The sequence below is a fragment of the Salvelinus fontinalis genome, chromosome 6 (genome assembly GCF_029448725.1).
Source record: "Salvelinus fontinalis isolate EN_2023a chromosome 6, ASM2944872v1, whole genome shotgun sequence".
Lineage (NCBI taxonomy): Eukaryota > Metazoa > Chordata > Actinopteri > Salmoniformes > Salmonidae > Salvelinus > Salvelinus fontinalis.
In genome coordinates this window covers 13,114,930-13,135,961 of record NC_074670.1, presented here as the reverse complement: position 1 = coordinate 13,135,961, position 21,032 = coordinate 13,114,930, and the positions used below count along the sequence as shown (strand labels likewise).

General features: G+C 49.1%; 1 protein-coding gene across 2 annotated transcripts in view; it reads left to right on the top strand.

Moving 5' to 3' along the window:
* The window catches only part of LOC129857096 (ephrin-A4-like), a 65,803-nt gene that overhangs the window by 22,689 nt on the left and 22,082 nt on the right, over positions 1–21,032 (top strand). For both annotated transcript variants that reach the window (XM_055925026.1, XM_055925025.1), the window contains exon 3: positions 19,898–20,211. In XM_055925026.1, the coding sequence (XP_055781001.1) occupies positions 19,898–20,211 (314 nt within the window). The remainder of the gene's footprint in view (positions 1–19,897; positions 20,212–21,032) is intronic.

Below are 21,032 nucleotides of genomic sequence, written 5' to 3'. Positions count from 1 at the left end.
ACTTGCTATTTGATTTTGAGGTTTGGTCCAACAGAATGGGTCATATGGAGACTGAAACACATTGAGACCTTAAAAGGAGTTAACGTTTTAATGAGACCCTTTTCTGTCTCAACTCCTCAAACTGCACTCAGAGCAGACGCTACTGAAACAGGAGTATCAATCAACACTGATTCTGGAAAACGAATGCTCAGTTTGTCGTGAGCGGGATTGCAGTACCATACCACTAGCAGCATTTTAACAAAACACTGTTATACTAGCTGTCTAGTCTGTTTTATAAATGTGCAATAAGCATAAAACACAATTATACAAGGAATTGGCAACTCGTTGTCATTCTGAGAAATCCGGTAGGCCACTTGATTTCAACATGTGAACAAAGTGGACAGGCTAGCATGCTGTTCAAACAGTTGGAGACGGACTAAAGCTTGTGTTCTTAACAATTTAACTGTATTACCTCATTAGCTAGCAAATATTTCCAAGTTGGCTAAACTTGAAATATAAAGATCAGCTGACTACACATTAACAGGTGTGCTTGTGCTTTAGAGCTTGTTTGAGACCTGTGTTAATTTTATAAAATGTCTGCTATCAGAAGTTTGTCATTATTAGTAAATGTGCATTAGTCATGGTACCTGTAGGACATTGAGGAGAAAGAGGCCTCTTCCCCCCCCTCTTCCTCTCTCCCCTTTCTATGTCTTCTCATGGGCAGTGGTGCTCAATGTTCCTCTTTCACTCGGGGATGGAAGGATGGCATGTGGAGAGATCGCTGGAGTGATGTTCTCACCTTTGTTGTTTCTCACTCCCTGCATCCCCTTTGTTGTTTCTCACTCCCTGCATCCCCCTTTGTTGTTTCTCACTCCCTGCCTCCCCCTTTGTTGTTTCTCACTCCCTGCCTCCCCCTTTGTTGTTTCTCACTCCCTGCCTCCCCCTTTGTTGTTTCTCACTCCCTGCCTCCCCCTTTGTTGTTTCTCACTCCCTGCCTCCCCCTTTGTTGTTTCTCACTCCCTGCCTCCCCCTTTGTTGTTTCTCACTCCCTGCCTCCCCCTTTGTTGTTTCTCACTCCCTGCCTCCCCCTTTGTTGTTTCTCACTCCCTGCCTCCCCCTTTGTTGTTTCTCACTCCCTGCCTCCCCCTTTGTTGTTTCTCACTCCCTGCCTCCCCCTTTGTTGTTTCTCACTCCCTGCCTCCCCCTTTGTTGTTTCTCACTCCCTGCCTCCCCCTTTGTTGTTTCTCACTCCCTGCCTCCCCACTTTGTTGTTTTTCACTCCCTGCGTCATTTCCTCTCTTCCTCTTTGATGGACTGCTTGAGGTCAAGGACGGTTTCATACACTTGAAGTAGAAGGACCCCTAACCACAATTGTAGGATCAGATTTTCCCACCCCCAGTCCAACCCATATACATTTGGGGGAGGAATAATATCTGACCCTGTACCAGTGGTTCAGGGCATTATCTGCTCTGGACTACACAGAGAAACTGTGTGTTGCTCTTTTGTGTACTGTCATTGACATGTTGCTACACACCACTACAGAACTCCTCTGAGTTGCGGTGTTATTCCATGGTAATGATGACTACCTGTTATGTTTTGGAACTCAGTAGAAATCTGGGAAATCATTGTGCAACCAACTTCCTGTATTATTGTTACAGCATGCTAGACAGACTTTCGTAGAGAGTTGTTACGACATCGTGCTATGCTCAACCAAGATAGTGGTGTGGCTACATACTATGTCCAACCAAGATAGTGGTGTGGCTACATGCTATGCTCAACCAAGATAGTGGTGTGGCTACATACTATGTCCAACCAAGATAGGTGTGTGGCTACATACTATGTCCAACCAAGATAGGTGTGTGGCTACATGCCCAACCAAGATAGTGGTGTGGCTACATGTTATGCCCAACCAAGATAGTGGTGTGGCTGCATGCTATGCCCAACCAAGATAGTGGTGTGGCTGCATGCTATGCCCAACCAAGATAGTGGTGTGGCTACATGCCCAACCAAGATAGTGGTGTGGCTACATGCCCAACCAAGATAGTGGTGTGGCTACATGCCCAACCAAGATAGTGGTGTGGCTACATGCCCAACCAAGATAGTGGTGTGGCTACATGCCCAACCAAGATAGTGGTGTGGCTACATGCCCAACCAAGATAGTGGTGTGGCTACATGCCCAACCAAGATAGTGGTGTGGCTGCATGCTATGCCCAACCAAGATAGTGGTGTGGCTGCATGCTATGCCCAACCAAGATAGTGGTGTGGCTGCATGCTATGCTCAACCAAGATAGTGGTGTGGCTACATGCTATGCTCAACCAAGATAGTGGTGTGGCTACATGCTATGCCCAACCAAGATAGTGGTGTGGCTACATGCCCAACCAAGATAGTGGTGTGGCTACATGCCCAACCAAGATAGTGGTGTGGCTACATGCCCAACCAAGATAGTGGTGTGGCTACATGCCCAACCAAGATAGTGGTGTGGCTACATGCCCAACCAAGATAGTGGTGTGGCTACATGCCCAACCAAGATAGTGGTGTGGCTACATGCCCAACCAAGATAGTGGTGTGGCTACATGCCCAACCAAGATAGTGGTGTGGCTGCATGCTATGCCCAACCAAGATAGTGGTGTGGCTGCATGCTATGCCCAACCAAGATAGTGGTGTGGCTACATGCTATGCTCAACCAAGATACTGGTGTGGCTACATGCTATGCCCAACCAAGATAGTGGTGTGGCTGCATGCTATGCCCAACCAAGATAGTGGTGTGGCTACATGCTATTACCAAACCAAGATAGTGGTGTGGCTACATGCTATGCCCAACCAAGATAGTGGTGTGGCTGCATGCTATGCTCAACCAAGATAGTGGTGTGGCTACATGCTATGCTCAACCAAGATAGTGGTGTGGCTACATGCTATGCTCAACCAAGATAGTGGTGTGGCTACATGCTATGCTCAACCAAGATAGTGGTGTGGCTACATGCTATGCCCAACCAAGATAGTGGTGTGGCTACATGCTATGCCCAACCAAGATAGTGGTGTGGCTACATGCTATGCCCAACCAAGATAGTGGTGTGGCTACATGCTATGCTCAACCAAGATAGTGGTGGTGCTACATGCTATGCCCAACCAAGATAGTGGTGTGGCTACATGCTATGCCCAACCAAGATAGTGGTGTGGCTGCATGCTATGCTCAACCAAGATAGTGGTGTGGCTGCATGCTATGCTCAACCAAGATAGTGGTGTGGCTGCATGCTATGCTCAACCAAGATAGTGGTGTGGCTGCATGCTATGCTCAACCAAGATAGTGGTGTGGCTGCATGCTATGCTCAACCAAGATAGTGGTGTGGCTGCATGCTATGCTCAACCAAGATAGTGGTGTGGCTACATGCTATGCTCAACCAAGATAGTGGTGTGGCTACATGCTATGCCCATCCAAGATAGTGGTGTTGCTACATGCTCAACCAAGATAGTGGTGTGGCTACATGCTATGCTCAACCAAGATAGTGGTGTGGCTACATGCTATGCCCAACCAAGATAGTGGTGTGGCTACATGCTATGCCCAACCAAGATAGTGGTGTGGCTGCATGCTATGCTCAACCAAGATAGTGGTGTGGCTACATGCTATGCTCAACCAAGATAGTGGTGTGGCTGCATGCTATGCTCAACCAAGGAAGAGTTTGGGCTTCACCGAGCCTTACAACCTCTCCACAGTCACGACAACAGCCCCCCCGGTCACTCCACAGACCATTCAGGAACTCTCTTCTACCCTTCTCTCTTCTCCTCTTCTCCTCTTCTCCCCTTCTCTCTTGTCCTGTCCTAGTAGTTCAGTGTACTAGGTTGATGTACTTGTACACTGTTCTCCGATGTAATGGTGTATAATATTATAATTTTTGCCATTTAGTGTACTTTGGTACTTGGTGTGTAGTAGCACAACTTAACTTTTGTCATGTACTTGGTATGCACAGTATGTACTTTGTATGCACAGTAGTAAAGTGTGGTTATATTCAGTGTGCGTGTTGTGTAGTTGACAGTAGTATGTAGAGTAAGTGTTCTGTATTCCAGGGTGACTGTCTGCTGAGGGATTGTTGCTTGTTTAATAATTCTCTCAAATAAAGGATCAAAGGTCCCTGCCACAGTCAACCTCCTGCATTTCATTACAACTACACACACACACAAAACACACACACATACTGTACACACCTAATCCTCACACACACTCATCAGTAATCCCATCCGTTATGGTTTGATTCAGTTGGGAGATGTTGTAGTTAATTGGATATATTTTCCATTGCTGTATTATTGAAGCACTCACCATGTGGGTTGCTGTTATCTTCGTAGTGAGAATGGATTAGTTTCATAGTTAACATTGCACAGTCGTCCTGACTCCACATCCGTCTTCCTGGACTACACACTACACCAACAGAACACACACCTAGCGTCAGGTAGAAGGCTGGACGTGGCTGTCTGACAACACATTCCCCTAGTCCTCCTCTCTCTACTGTCTGTTTCTGTGTTCCTACAATATCATGGTTTTATCCCCTGGCCCATGTCTCTGTCACAGTGCCAGGTTGGGTGTGTGTGTGTGCGTGCTACACTGCCCTGATTTGATTCTCTTCCTGTTTCACTTTGTTCTCTCACTGATTGGCTGCTCTGACATTCTACTCTGTGACACTGTTCTACAGCACTTCCATGATTCTCTGTGCTGTCACAGCTCCCCTGGCTCGCAGCTGGCGCAGAGCATCCTGGGTATAATTGGGGTGTACCACCTCCAAGATCTGGGGGGGTGGGTGGGGGGGATGAGATATCGAGAGGGAGAAGGAAGGAAAGGTTGACAGTGTTTGACACCTTTTGGCAGACAACCTCTCTGTAATTGCCAGGGCAGACATCATCTGAGCTGAGGATAGAGGAGGATGGAGGGACACGTGAGAGGAAGAGTCTGAGATGAGGGGGTGAGGAGAAGAGCGAGACAACGATGGATGGGGAAAGAGTGATTGATATGCAAAGGTAGAGGGGGGAATAGCAAAGGGGGAGAGAAGAGGAGAGGTAGTTTGACAAGACCTGTGTGCAGCTTTAGAAAGGAGAGGAGGCACGGTGACTGACACTCACTACAGGTGGTACACCACTATGTAAACACACTGCTGTCACTGCCTGCACACACACACACCCTGCAGTACGCCAAAGTAAACATACCGCTGTGTGTGGTGGAGAGCCGATACAGGTAATAGAGCTATGCATCGTGACCTGAGGGGTTGAACACAAACACACAGGGGATCAATACTGTGTGTGTGTGTGTCCTGTTTGAGTAGCCCAGATCGATGGGCCCCGTCTTGTAGATTGATCACCAATACTCTGCGGCATTTATTGATTAGGAATCAGCTTAGTGAAGAGCTGTCTCAGTGCTGTCCCTGTGTTGAAGTCTACGGCGCCTCTCTGCCAGCGGTGAAGTCTACGGCGCCTCTCTGCCAGCGGTGAAGTCTACGGCGCCTCTCTGCCAGCGGTGAAGTCTACGGCGCCTCTCTGCCAGCGGTGAAGTCTACGGCGCCTCTCTGCCAGCGGTGAAGTCTACGGCGCCTCTCTGCCAGCGGTGAAGTCTACGGCGCCTCTCTGCCAGCGGTGAAGTCTACGGCGCCTCTCTGCCAGCGGTGAAGTCTACGGCGCCTCTCTGCCAGCGGTGAAGTCTACGGCGCCTCTCTGCCAGCGGTGAAGTCTACGGCGCCTCTCTGCCAGCGGTGAAGTCTACGGCGCCTCTCTGCCAGCGGTGAAGTCTACGGCGCCTCTCTGCCAGCGGTGAAGTCTACGGCGCCTCTCTGCCAGCGGTGAAGTCTACGGCGCCTCTCTGCCAGCGGTGAAGTCTACGGCGCCTCTCTGCCAGCGGTGAAGTCTACGGCGCCTCTCTGCCAGCGGTGAAGTCTACGGCGCCTCTCTGCCAGCGGTGAAGTCTACGCGCCTAGAGGTTGACCGATTTAATCGGAAGGGCCGATTTCAAGTTTTCATAACAATCAGTAATCTGTATTTTTGGACACCGATTTGCCTTTTTTTATATATATATATTATATATATATTATATATTATATATTATATATATAATATATATATATATTATTATTATTTTTGTATTTCATTTTTTATTTTCATATATATATACACTGCTCAAAAAAATTAAGGGAACACTTAAACAACACAATGTGACTCCAAGTCAATCACACTTCTGTGAAATCAAACTGTCCACTTAGGAAGCAACACTGATTGACAATACATTTCACATACTGTTGTGCAAATGGAATAGACAAAAGGTGGAAATTATAGGCAATTAGCAAGACACCCCCAAAAAAGGAATGGTTCTGCAGGTGGTGACCACAGACCACTTCTCAGTTCCTATGCTTCCTGGCTGATGTTTTGGTCACTTTTGAATGCTGGCGGTGCTTTCACTCTAGTGGTAGCATGAGACGGAGTCTAAAACCCACACAAGTGGCTCAGGTAGTGCAGTTCATCCAGGATGGCACATCAATGCGAGCTGTGGCAAATAGGTTTGCTGTGTCTGTCAGCGTAGTGTCCAGATCATGGAGGCGCTACCAGGAGACAGGCCAGTACATCAGGAGACGTGGAGGAGGCCGTAGGAGGGCAACAACCCAGCAGCAGGACCGCTACCTCCGCCTTTGTGCAAGGAGGTGCACTGCCAGAGCCCTGCAAAATGACCTCCAGCAGGCCACAAATGTGCAATCCGTGCAAGCAGTCAGGGTATATGCAGCAGTTTGGGCCGCCTGGCTCATTGCGAACTGTGTGAAGTCCATTTATTCCTTACAAAGGCCGTAATTAATTTGCCAGAATTGTACATAATTATGACATAACATTGAAGGTTGTACAATGTAACAGCAATATTTAGACTTAGGGATGCCATCCGTTCGATTAAAATATGGAACGGTTTTGTTTTCGAAATTATAGTTTCCGGATTCGACCATTTTAATGACCAAAGGCTCGTATTTCTGTGTTATTATGTTATAATTAAGTCTATGATTTGATAGAGCAGTCTGACTGCACCTCTCTGCTAACTGTGTGTCGAGGACTACGGCACCTCTCTGCTAACTGTGTCGAGGACTACGGCACCTCTCTGCTAACTGTGTCGAGGACTACGGCACCTCTCTGCTAACTGTGTGTCGAGGACTACGGCACCTCTCTGCTAACTGTGTGTCGAGGACTACGGCACCTCTCTGCTAACTGTGTGTCGAGGACTACGGCACCTCTCTGCTAACTGTGTGTCGAGGACTACGGCACCTCTCTGCTAACTGTGTGTCGAGGACTACGGCACCTCTCTGCTAACTGTGTGTCGAGGACTACGGCACCTCTCTGCTAACTGTGTGTCGAGGACTACGGCACCTCTCTGCTAACTGTGTGTCGAGGACTACGGCACCTCTCTGCTAACTGTGTGTCGAGGACTACGGCACCTCTCTGCTAACTGTGTGTCGAGGACTACGGCACCTCTCTGCTAACTGTGTGTCGAGGACTACGGCACCTCTCTGCTAACTGTGTGTCGAGGACTACGGCACCTCTCTGCTAACTGTGTGTCGAGGACTACGGCACCTCTCTGCTAACTGTGTGTCGAGGACTACGGCACCTCTCTGCTAACTGTGTGTCGAGGACTACGGCACCTCTCTGCTAACTGTGTGTCGAGGACTACGGCACCTCTCTGCTAACTGTGTGTCGAGGACTACGGCACCCCCCTACTAACTGTGTCGAGGACTACGGCACCTCTCTGCTAACTGTGTGTCGAGGACTACGGCACCTCTCTGCTAACTGTGTGTCGAGGACTACGGCACCTCTCTGCTAACTGTGTGTCGAGGACTACGGCACCTCTCTACTAACTGTGTCGAGGACTACGGCACCTCTCTGCTAACTGTGTGTCGAGGACTACGGCACCTCTCTGCTAACTGTGTGTCGAGGACTACGGCACCTCTCTGCTAACTGTGTGTCGAGGACTACGGCACCTCTCTACTAACTGTGTCGAGGACTACGGCACCTCTCTACTAACTGTGTCGAGGACTACGGCACCTCTCTGCTAACTGTGTGTCGAGGACTACGGCACCTCTCTACTAACTGTGTCGAGGACTACGGCACCTCTCTGCTAACTGTGTCGAGGACTACGGCACCTCTCTGCTAACTAGTTTTTCTGACATGTTTCAAATACATTGGTCCACTTTTAGCATGCAGTTTTCCCCAACCCAGCTCCAGCTCACCTGTTTCAACCAATCAACTAATCATCTAAGTCCTTTATTAGTTAAACCAGGTGTGTGAATACTAGGCTGGAACTAAAGTCTGCACACCCTGCAGGTCGCTGCAACCAGGGTGGGTGATCAGTGACCTAGGCTTTTGACTGGATATGGGGGCTGTATTACACATGTGAAATGGAAATCCTTCCTAAAACACATACTGCTCACACGTAACCATTTTCTGTCCTCTCTCTCTCTCTCCGTTAATCCTTCTTACTCTCTCCTCTTTGTGTCCTCTCTCTGTGTTCATTTAATTTCCTCTGTTCTCTCTCTTTCTGATGCCCAATCATTTTGGGGCTCTTTTCTCTGTCCACCCACTTAACTTGAGACCCCCCCCCCCCCCTCTCTCTCCATGCTATTCTTTCTCCTTTCCCCCCTCCACTGACTCCTTGCACTTGTCCTCTCTCCCGCCCCTCCCTCGCTCTGTCGCTCCCCTATAAAGACTCCCGCTGACGGACCTGAACTTGTCCTCTCTCCCGCCCCTCCCTCGCTCTGTCGCTCCCCTATAAAGACTCCCACTGACGGACCTGAACTTGTCCTCTCTCCCGCCCCTCCCTCGCTCTGTCGCTCCCCTATAAAGACTCCCGCTGACGGACCTGAACTTGTCCTCTCTCCCGCCCCTCCCTCGCTCTGTCGCTTCCCTATAAAGACTCCCGCTGACGGACCTGAACTTGCCGCCCGAGACACACATCCTGTCTTTTATTTCTCTTTTTCTCCCTCTTTCTTTCTCTGCCCCCCTCACCCCCCTCATGTGCTCAGTGTGGAGTGGAGACCAATTAAAGTCCATCTCCTCTCTCTTTCGCGACCTCATGCTCTCTCTACTGTACCTCGCTCACTCTTGATCTCTTTCTCCTATTCTATTCAAGGGGTTTTATTGTCTTGGGAAACATATGTTTACATTGCCAAAGTAGTGAAGTAGATGATACACACTTTTTAAAAAAGAACAGTAAACATTACACTCACAGAAGCTCTCCGTCTCTCTCTGCTCTGTCTACAGCCAGACTCTCCTGGGTCACTAATTAAAACTACACTCTTTTGTCTATCTTTTCTCCTCCCCTAATCTCCTCCACTCATCTCCTCCACTCATCTCCTCCGCTCATCTCCTCCGCTCATCTCCTCCACTCATCCTCTGACTTTCTCTCTTTTTCCTGTCTTTCTTATTCTCATGAGCCTCTCACTTTGTCCATCGTCTCCTCTTTCTCCTTATGTCATGCCATTCTACATCTCTTTATACACTCTTCCCCCTCATACTTCTCCTTACTTCCTTCCTTCTCTGGCTTTCTATTCATCCCTCGCTCTCTTTCTCACATTGACTATCACTGCTCTACATATCTACCTCTTTTCTCTTTCTCTCTCTGTCCCTTTAGGTATTCCCCCCCCAAAAAATATATTTCATAAAATATTGTATTTGGCATTTACTACTATAGGCCAGGGTTCCCCAAACTTTGTCCTTCCAGTCCCTTGACACTTGTGGGGGTCGTAGCGCAAAATGGAGAACACCATAGTCTTTGTGAGAGCCTCTCCTTTCCATAGAGTGAAGTAGTTTGTAGCCCAAACCGTTCAGACGCTACATGTTTTTGTGAGAAGGCAGATTTTGGGGATGTCTCATGGTCTGACAAACACTGCTGTAGCTCGGCCACCTTCCACCATCAATACACTCTTAAGGATTAATATTCTGCAGACTGGTGGACATACTGTATGGCCATGCAGACTGGTGGACATACTGTATGGCCAGTCTGTTTTTCTCTCTCCCCTAGTGGAGAACAGTTAGATATGCTGCTTCTCTCTCTCTACTAGTGGAGGACTGTTAGATATGCTGCTTCTCTCTCTCTACTAGTGGAGGACTGTTAGATATGCTGCTTCTCTCTCCACTAGTGGAGGACTGTTAGATATGCTGCTTCTCTCTCTACTAGTGGAGGACTGTTAGATATGCTGCTTCTCTCTCCGCTAGTGGAGGACTGTTAGATATGCTGCTTCTCTCTCCACTAGTGGAGGACTGTTAGATATGCTGCTTCTCTCTCCACTAGTGGAGGACTGTTAGATATGCTGCTTCTCTCTCCACTAGTGGAGGACTGTTAGATATGCTGCTTCTCTCTCCTCTAGTGGAGGACTGTTAGATATGCTGCTTCTCTCTCCGCTAGTGGAGGGAGGACTGTTGGATATGCTGCTTCTCTCTCCGCTAGTGGAGGGAGGACTGTTGGATATTCTGCTTCTCTCTCCGCTAGTGGAGGGAGGACTGTTGGATATTCTGCTTCTCTCTCCGCTAGTGGAGGGAGGACTGTTAGATATTCTGCTTCTCTCTCCGCTAGTGGAGGACTGTTAGATATGCTGCTTCTCTCTCCGCTAGTGGAGGGAGGACTGTTGGATATTCTGCTTCTCTCTCCGCTAGTGGAGGGAGGACTGTTGGATATTCTGCTTCTCTCTCCGCTAGTGGAGGACTGTTAGATATGCTGCTTCTCTCTCCGCTAGTGGAGGGAGGACTGTTAGATATTCTGCTTCTCTCTCCGCTAGTGGAGGGAGGACTGTTAGATATTCTGCTTCTCTCTCCGCTAGTGGAGTACTGTTAGATATGCTGCTTCTCTCTCCACTAGTGGAGGACTGTTAGATATGCTGCTTCTCTCTCCACTAGTGGAGGACTGTTAGATATGCTGCTTCTCTCTCCACTAGTGGAGGACTGTTAGATATGCTGCTTCTCTCTCCACTAGTGGAGAACAGTTAGATATACTGCTTCTCTCTCCACTAGTGGAGGGCTGTTAGATATACTGCTTCTCTCTCCACTAGTGGAGGGCTGTTAGATATGCTGCTTCTCTCTCCACTAGTGGAGGACTGTTAGATATGCTGCTTCTCTCTCCGCTAGTGGAGGACTGTTAGATATGCTGCTTCTCTCTCCACTAGTGGAGGACTGTTAGATATGCTGCTTCTCTCTCCACTAGTGGAGGACTGTTAGATATGCTGCTTCTCTCTCCACTAGTGGAGGACTGTTAGATATGCTGCTTCTCTCTCCTCTAGTGGAGGACTGTTAGATATGCTGCTTCTCTCTCCGCTAGTGGAGGGAGGACTGTTGGATATGCTGCTTCTCTCTCCGCTAGTGGAGGGAGGACTGTTGGATATTCTGCTTCTCTCTCCGCTAGTGGAGGGAGGACTGTTGGATATTCTGCTTCTCTCTCCGCTAGTGGAGGGAGGACTGTTAGATATTCTGCTTCTCTCTCCGCTAGTGGAGGACTGTTAGATATGCTGCTTCTCTCTCCGCTAGTGGAGGGAGGACTGTTGGATATTCTGCTTCTCTCTCCGCTAGTGGAGGGAGGACTGTTGGATATTCTGCTTCTCTCTCCGCTAGTGGAGGACTGTTGGATATGCTGCTTCTCTCTCCGCTAGTGGAGGACTGTTAGATATTCTGCTTCTCTCTCCGCTAGTGGAGGGAGGACTGTTAGATATTCTGCTTCTCTCTCTCTACTAGTGGAGGACTGTTAGATATGCTGCTTCTCTCTCCACTAGTGGAGGACTGTTAGATATGCTGCTTCTCTCTCCACTAGTGGAGGACTGTTGGATATGCTGCTTCTCTCTCCACTAGTGGAGGACTGTTAGATATGCTGCTTCTCTCTCCACTAGTGGAGGACTGTTAGATATGCTGCTTCTCTCTCCACTAGTGGAGGACTGTTAGATATTCTGCTTCTCTCTCCACTAGTGGAGGACTGTTAGATATTCTGCTTCTCTCTCCACTACTGGAGGACTGTTAGATATTCTGCTTCTCTCTCCACTAGTGGAGGACTGTTAGATATTCTGCTTCTCTCTCCACTAGTGGAGGACTGTTAGATATTCTGCTTCTCTCTCCACTAGTGGAGGACTGTTAGATATTCTGCTTCTCTCTCCACTAGTGGAGGACTGTTAGATATTCTGCTTCTCTCTCCACTAGTGGAGGACTGTTAGATAGTTAGATATTCTGCTTCTCTCTCCACTAGTGGAGGACAGTTAGATATTCTGCTTCTCTCTCCACTAGTGGAGGACTGTTAGATATTCTGCTTCTCTCTCCACTAGTGGAGGACTGTTAGATATTCTGCTTCTCTCTCCACTAGTGGAGGACTGTTAGATATTCTGCTTCTCTCTCCACTAGTGGAGGACTGTTAGATATTCTGCTTCTCTCTCCACTAGTGGAGGACTGTTAGATATTCTGCTTCTCTCTCCACTAGTGGAGGACTGTTAGATATTCTGCTTCTCTCTCCACTAGTGGAGGACTGTTAGATATTCTGCTTCTCTCTCCACTAGTGGAGGACTGTTAGATATTCTGCTTCTCTCTCCACTAGTGGAGGACTGTTAGATATGCTGCTTCTCTCTCCACTAGTGGAGGACTGTTAGATATGCTGCTTCTCTCTCCACTAGTGGAGGACTGTTAGATATTCTGCTTCTCTCTCCACTAGTGGAGGACTGTTAGATATTCTGCTTCTCTCTCCGCTAGTGGAGGACTGTTGGATATGCTGCTTCTCTCTCCACTAGTGGAGGACTGTTAGATATTCTGCTTCTCTCTCCGCTAGTGGAGGACTGTTAGATATGCTGCTTCTCTCTCCACTAGTGGAGGGAGGACTGTTAGATATGCTGCTTCTCTCTCCGCTAGTGGAGGGAGGACTGTTAGATATGCTGCTTCTCTCTCCGCTAGTGGAGGGAGGACTGTTAGATATTCTGCTTCTCTCTCCGCTAGTGGAGGACTGTTAGATATGCTGCTTCTCTCTCCGCTAGTGGAGGGAGGACTGTTAGATATTCTGCTTCTCTCTCCGCTAGTGGAGGACTGTTAGATATGCTGCTTCTCTCTCCGCTAGTGGAGGACTGTTAGATATGCTGCTTCTCTCTCCGCTAGTGGAAGGAGGACTGTTAGATGTGCTGCTTCTCTCTCCGCTAGTGGAGGGAGGACTGTTAGATGTGCTGCTTCTCTCTCCGCTAGTGGAGGGAGGACTGTTGGATGTGCTGCTTCTCTCTCCGCTAGTGGAGGGAGGACTGTTGGATATTCTGCTTCTCTCTCCGCTAGTGGAGGGAGGACTGTTAGATATTCTGCTTCTCTCTCCGCTAGTGGAGGGAGGACTGTTGGATATTCTGCTTCTCTCTCCGCTAGTGGAGGGAGGACTGTTGGATATTCTGCTTCTCTCTCCGCTAGTGGAGGGAGGACTGTTGGATATTCTGCTTCTCTCTCCGCTAGTGGAGGGAGGACTGTTGGATATTCTGCTTCTCTCTCCGCTAGTGGAGGGAGGACTGTTGGATATTCTGCTTCTCTCTCCGCTAGTGGAGGGAGGACTGTTGGATATTCTGCTTCTCTCTCCGCTAGTGGAGGGAGGACTGTTGGATATTCTGCTTCTCTCTCCGCTAGTGGAGGGAGGACTGTTGGATATTCTGCTTCTCTCTCCGCTAGTGGAGGGAGGACTGTTGGATATTCTGCTTCTCTCTCCGCTAGTGGAGGGAGGACTGTTGGATATTCTGCTTCTCTCTCCGCTAGTGGAGGGAGGACTGTTGGATATTCTGCTTCTCTCTCCGCTAGTGGAGGGAGGACTGTTGGATATTCTGCTTCTCTCTCCGCTAGTGGAGGGAGGACTGTTAGATATTCTGCTTCTCTCTCCGCTAGTGGAGGGAGGACTGTTAGATATTCTGCTTCTCTCTCCGCTAGTGGAGGGAGTACTGTTAGATATGCTGCTTCTCTCTCCGCTAGTGGAGGACTGTTAGATATTCTGCTTCTCTCTCCGCTAGTGGAGGACTGTTAGATATGCTGCTTCTCTCTCCGCTAGTGGAGGGAGGACTTTTGGATATTCTGCTTCTCTCTCCGCTAGTGGAGGGAGGACTGTTAGATATTCTGCTTCTCTCTCCGCTAGTGGAGGGAGGACTGTTAGATATTCTGCTTCTCTCTCCGCTAGTGGAGGGAGGACTGTTGGATATTCTGCTTCTCTCTCCGCTAGTGGAGGGAGGACTGTTGGATATTCTGCTTCTCTCTCCGCTAGTGGAGGGAGGACTGTTAGATATGCTGCTTCTCTCTCCACTAGTGGAGGACTGTTGGATATGCTGCTTCTCTCTCCGCTAGTGGAGGACTGTTAGATATGCTGCTTCTCTCTCCGCTAGTGGAGGGAGGACTGTTGGATATTCTGCTTCTCTCTCCGCTAGTGGAGGGAGGACTGTTAGATATGCTGCTTCTCTCTCCGCTAGTGGAGGGAGGACTGTTGGATATTCTGCTTCTCTCTCCGCTAGTGGAGGGAGGACTGTTAGATATGCTGCTTCTCTCTCCGCTAGTGGAGGGAGGACTGTTGGATATTCTGCTTCTCTCTCCGCTAGTGGAGGGAGGACTGTTGGATATGCTGCTTCTCTCTCCGCTAGTGGAGGACTGTTGGATATTCTGCTTCTCTCTCCGCTAGTGGAGGGAGGACTGTTGGATATTCTGCTTCTCTCTCCGCTAGTGGAGGGAGGACTGTTGGATATTCTGCTTCTCTCTCCGCTAGTGGAGGGAGGACTGTTAGATATTCTGCTTCTCTCTCCGCTAGTGGAGGGAGGACTGTTAGATATGCTGCTTCTCTCTCCGCTAGTGGAGGGAGGACTGTTGGATATTCTGCTTCTCTCTCCGCTAGTGGAGGGAGGACTGTTAGATATGCTGCTTCTCTCCACTAGTGGAGGACTGTTAGATATGCTGCTTCTCTCTCCACTAGTGGAGGACTGTTAGATATGCTGCTTCTCTCTCCGCTAGTGGAGGGAGGACTGTTGGATATGCTGCTTCTCTCTCCGCTAGTGGAGGGAGGACTGTTAGATATTTTGCTTCTCTCTCCGCTAGTGGAGGACTGTTAGATATGCTGCTTTTCTCTCCGCTAGTGGAGGGAGGACTGTTGGATATTCTGCTTCTCTCTCCGCTAGTGGAGGGAGGACTGTTGGATATTCTGCTTCTCTCTCCGCTAGTGGAGGGAGGACTGTTAGATATGCTGCTTCTCTCTCCACTAGTGGAGGACTGTTAGATATGCTGCTTCTCTCTCCGCTAGTGGAGGGAGGACTGTTGGATATGCTGCTTCTCTCTGCGCTAGTGGAGGGAGGACTGTTGGATATTCTGCTTCTCTCTCCGCTAGTGGAGGGAGGACTGTTGGATATTCTGCTTCTCTCTCCGCTAGTGGAGGGAGGACTGTTAGATATGCTGCTTCTCTCTCCGCTAGTGGAGGGAGGACTGTTGGATATTCTGCTTCTCTCTCCGCTAGTGGAGGACTGTTAGATATGCTGCTTCTCTCTCCGCTAGTGGAGGGAGGACTGTTGGATATTCTGCTTCTCTCTCCGCTAGTGGAGGGAGGACTGTTAGATATGCTGCTTCTCTCTCCGCTAGTGGAGGGAGGACTGTTGGATATGCTGCTTCTCTCTCCGCTAGTGGAGGGAGGACTGTTGGATATTCTGCTTCTCTCTCCGCTAGTGGAGGGAGGACTGTTAGATATTCTGCTTCTCTCTCCGCTAGTGGAGGGAGGACTGTTGGATATTCTGCTTCTCTCTCCGCTAGTGGAGGGAGGACTGTTAGATATGCTGCTTCTCTCTCCGCTAGTGGAGGGAGGACTGTTGGATATTCTGCTTCTCTCTCCGCTAGTGGAGGACTGTTAGATATGCTGCTTCTCTCTCCGCCAGTGGAGGGAGGACTGTTAGATATGCTGCTTCTCTCTCCGCCAGTGGAGGGAGGACTGTTGGATATTCTGCTTCTCTCTCCGCTAGTGGAGGGAGGACTGTTGGATATTCTGCTTCTCTCTCCGCTAGTGGAGGGAGGACTGTTGGATATTCTGCTTCTCTCTCCGCTAGTGGAGGGAGGACTGTTGGATATGCTGCTTCTCTCTCCGCTAGTGGAGGGAGGACTGTTGGATATTCTGCTTCTCTCTCCGCTAGTGGAGGGAGGACTGTTGGATATGCTGCTTCTCTCTCCGCTAGTGGAGGGAGGACTGTTGGATATTCTGCTTCTCTCTCCGCTAGTGGAGGGAGGACTGTTGGATATTCTGCTTCTCTCTCCGCTAGTGGAGGGAGGACTGTTGGATATGCTGCTTCTCTCTCCGCTAGTGGAGGGAGGACTGTTGGATATTCTGCTTCTCTCTCCACTAGTGGAGGACTGTTAGATATTCTGCTTCTCTCTCCGCTAGTGGAGGGAGGACTGTTGGATATTCTGCTTCTCTCTCCGCTAGTGGAGGGAGGACTGTTAGATATTCTGCTTCTCTCTCCGCTAGTGGAGTACTGTTAGATATGCTGCTTCTCTCTCCACTAGTGGAGGGAGGACTGTTAGATATTCTGCTTCTCTCTCCGCTAGTGGAGGGAGGACTGTTAGATATTCTGCTTCTCTCTCCACTAGTGGAGTACTGTTAGATATGCTGCTTCTCTCTCCGCTAGTGGAGGGAGTACTGTTGGATATGCTGCTTCTCTCTCCGCTAGTGGAGGACTGTTAGATATGCTGCTTCTCTCTCCGCTAGTGGAGGGAGGACTGTTGGATATGCTGCTTCTCTCTCCGCTAGTGGAGGACTGTTAGATATGCTGCTTCTCTCTCCGCTAGTGGAGGGAGGACTGTTGGATATGCTGCTTCTCTCTCCGCTAGTGGAGGGAGGACTGTTGGATATTCTGCTTCTCTCTCCGCTAGTGGAGGGAGGACTGTTGGATATGCTGCTTCTCTCTCCGCTAGTGGAGGGAGGACTGTTGGATATTCTGCTTCTCTCTCCGCTAGTGGAGGGAGGACTGTTGGATATTCTGCTTCTCTCTCCGCTAGTGGAGGGAGGACTGTTGGATATGCTGCTTCTCTCTCCGCTAGTGGAGGGAGGACTGTTGGATATTCTGCTTCTCTCTCCACTAGTGGAGGACTGTTAGATATTCTGCTTCTCTCTCCGCTAGTGGAGGGAGGACTGTTGGATATTCTGCTTCTCTCTCCGCTAGTGGAGGGAGTACTGTTGGATATGCTGCTTCTCTCTCCGCTAGTGGAGGACTGTTAGATATTCTGCTTCTCTCTCCGCTAGTGGAGGGAGGACTGTTAGATATTCTGCTTCTCTCTCCGCTAGTGGAGGGAGGACTGTTAGATATTCTGCTTCTCTCTCCGCTAGTGGAGTACTGTTAGATATGCTGCTTCTCTCTCCGCTAGTGGAGGGAGGACTGTTAGATATGCTGCTTCTCTCTCCGCTAGTGGAGGGAGGACTGTTAGATATTCTGCTTCTCTCTCCGCTAGTGGAGGACTGTTAGATATTCTGCTTCTCTCTCCGCTAGTGGAGGGAGGACTGTTAGATATTCTGCTTCTCTCTCCGCTAGTGGAGGGAGGACTGTTAGATATGCTGCTTCTCTCTCCGCTAGTGGAGTACTGTTAGATATGCTGCTTCTCTCTCCGCTAGTGGAGGGAGGACTGTTAGATATTCTGCTTCTCTCTCCGCTAGTGGAGGGAGTACTGTTGGATATTCTGCTTCTCTCTCCACTAGTGGAGGACTGTTAGATATTCTGCTTCTCTCTCCACTAGTGGAGGACTGTTAGATATTCTGCTTCTCTCTCCGCTAGTGGAGGACTGTTAGATATGCTGCTTCTCTCTCCGCTAGTGGAGTACTGTTAGATATGCTGCTTCTCTCTCCGCTAGTGGAGGGAGGACTGTTGGATATTCTGCTTCTCTCTCCGCTAGTGGAGGGAGGACTGTTGGATATTCTGCTTCTCTCTCCGCTAGTGGAGTACTGTTAGATATGCTGCTTCTCTCTCCGCTAGTGGAGGGAGTACTGTTGGATATGCTGCTTCTCTCTCCACTAGTGGAGGACTGTTAGATATTCTGCTTCTCTCTCCACTAGTGGAGGACTGTTAGATATTCTGCTTCTCTCTCCACTAGTGGAGGACTGTTAGATATTCTGCTTCTCTCTCCGCTAGTGGAGGACTGTTAGATATTCTGCTTCTCTCTCCGCTAGTGGAGGACTGTTAGATATGCTGCTTCTCTCTCCGCTAGTGGAGGGAGGACTGTTGGATATTCTGCTTCTCTCTCCGCTAGTGGAGGGAGGACTGTTGGATATGCTGCTTCTCTCTCCGCTAGTGGAGGACTGTTGGATATTCTGCTTCTCTCTCCACTAGTGGAGGACTGTTAGATATTCTGCTTCTCTCTCCACTAGTGGAGGACTGTTAGATATGCTGCTTCTCTCTCCGCTAGTGGAGGGAGTACTGTTGGATATGCTGCTTCTCTCTCCGCTAGTGGAGGACTGTTAGATATGCTGCTTCTCTCTCCGCTAGTGGAGGGAGGACTGTTGGATATGCTGCTTCTCTCTCCGCTAGTGGAGGGAGTACTGTTGGATATGCTGCTTCTCTCTCCGCTAGTGGAGGACTGTTAGATATGCTGCTTCTCTCTCCGCTAGTGGAGGACTGTTAGATATGCTGCTTCTCTCTCCGCTAGTGGAGGGAGGACTGTTGGATATTCTGCTTCTCTCTCCGCTAGTGGAGTACTGTTAGATATGCTGCTTCTCTCTCCGCTAGTGGAGGACTGTTAGATATTCTGCTTCTCTCTCCGCTAGTGGAGGACTGTTAGATATGCTGCTTCTCTCTCCGCTAGTGGAGTACTGTTAGATATGCTGCTTCTCTCTCCGCTAGTGGAGGGAGTACTGTTGGATATGCTGCTTCTCTCTCCGCTAGTGGAGGACTGTTGGATATTCTGCTTCTCTCTCCACTAGTGGAGGACTGTTAGATATTCTGCTTCTCTCTCCACTAGTGGAGTACTGTTAGATATGCTGCTTCTCTCTCCGCTAGTGGAGGGAGTACTGTTGGATATGCTGCTTCTCTCTCCGCTAGTGGAGGACTGTTAGATATGCTGCTTCTCTCTCCGCTAGTGGAGGGAGGACTGTTGGATATGCTGCTTCTCTCTCCGCTAGTGGAGGGAGTACTGTTGGATATGCTGCTTCTCTCTCCGCTAGTGGAGGACTGTTAGATATGCTGCTTCTCTCTCCGCTAGTGGAGGACTGTTAGATATGCTGCTTCTCTCTCCGCTAGTGGAGGACTGTTAGATATTCTGCTTCTCCCTCCGCTAGTGGAGGACTGTTAGATTAGGGTGCGTCTCCTCAATTCACTAAGGCCCTTCGACACCGTACTGCTCATGTCTGGCCCCATGTTGTTATGCCCAGAACCAGCCAGCCTTGACTGGAGGCTCTAGTGTTTGTCAGAGTCAAGTCCACATTGTACTTTTCCAACTCCCTTTTTCTCCTTAATTAGCATTGTTGGGCCTCTCTCGTTCTCTCGTTCTCTCTCTCTCTCTCGTTCTCTCTGTCGGTTGTTTTTCCTGGTACTGCTCCCAGCTATGTTATTACAAAGTATCAGACACCAAAACAAGTAATAAAGGTGGCTCTACATTATGTTGCTTTATCACCTTGTAATCGTTTTTTGTGGAATATTGATGATCTGTCCATCTTTCTTGTCTCTCCATCTCTCCTCCAGGCCCACAGTTATTTAGACTATCTATCAACCATCCAGCTCTTCTCTCCATCCGTCTCTCTTTCTCTCAGACTAACAGCATTGTATTTTACTGTGTCTGATCGTTATTGTGGAATGTTGATGCTTAATCTCTTTTCCTCTTTATCCTTCTCTCCCTTTCCTTCTGTCTCTCTCTCTCTCTCCCTTTCATTCTGTCTCTCTCTCTCTCTCCCTTTCATTCTGTCTCTCTCTCTCTCTCCCTTTCCTTCTGTCTCAGGTTGACAGGAGGGGATCTGTCCATCCAGGTGAATCTGAATGACTACCTGGATATCTACTGCCCCCACTACCCTCACCCGTCTCCCCCCAGTGAGGAGGCCTACCCCCAGGCCCCACCAGACAGCCTGGCCCTGTACCTGGTGGCTGAGGGGGGGTTCAGGGGCTGTGTGGAGACCCAGGGGGCCATCAAGAGGTGGGAGTGTAACAGCCCCCATGCCGCCTTCGGCCCTGTCCGCTTCTCAGAGAAGATTCAGCGCTTCACCCCCTTCTCTCTGGGCTTCGAGTTCCTCCCCGGACACCACTACTACTACAGCTGTGAGTAGATGGGTGTGTGTGTGTATAAGTCAATCTGTGTGATAACTTGGGTTTCCTGTTTTCCCACTACTTCCAATTTCTGTCTTCCTTTCTCATTTATCGCCAAACACTGGAAGAGGAGGGAGGGGGGAGCAAGGGAGGCAGAGAAGGTAGGGAGCGATGTCTACTGTTTGCTGATCTGGTGCTTCTGTCACCAACCAAGGAGGACCTACAGCAGCACCTAGATATTCTGCACAGATTCTGCCAGACCTGGGCCCTGACAGTAAATCTCAGTAAGACAAAAGTAATGGTTTTCCTAAAAAGGTCCAGTCGCCAGGACAACAAAAACAAATTCCATCTAGACACAATTGCCCTAGAGCACACAAAAAAACTATACATACCTCGGCCTAAACATCAGCGCCACAGGTAACTTCCACAAAGCTGTGAACGATCTGCGAGACAAGCCAAGAAGGGCCTTCTATGTTATCAAAAGGAACATCCAATTCGACATACTAATTAGGATCTGGCTAAAAATACTTGAATCAGTTATAGAACCCATTGCCCTTTATGGTTGTGAAGTCTGGGGTCCGCTCACCAACCAAGGATTCACAAAATGGGACAAACACTAAATTAAGACTCTGCATGCAGAATTCTGCAAAACTATTGTCCGTAAAACACCAAATAATTCATACAGAGCAGAATTAGGCCAATACCCGCTAATTATCAAAATCCAGGAAAGAGCCGTAAAATTCTACAACCACCTAAAAGGAAGCGATTCCCAAACGTTCCATAACAAAGCAATCACCTACAGAGAGATGAACCTGGAGAAGAGTCCCCTAAGC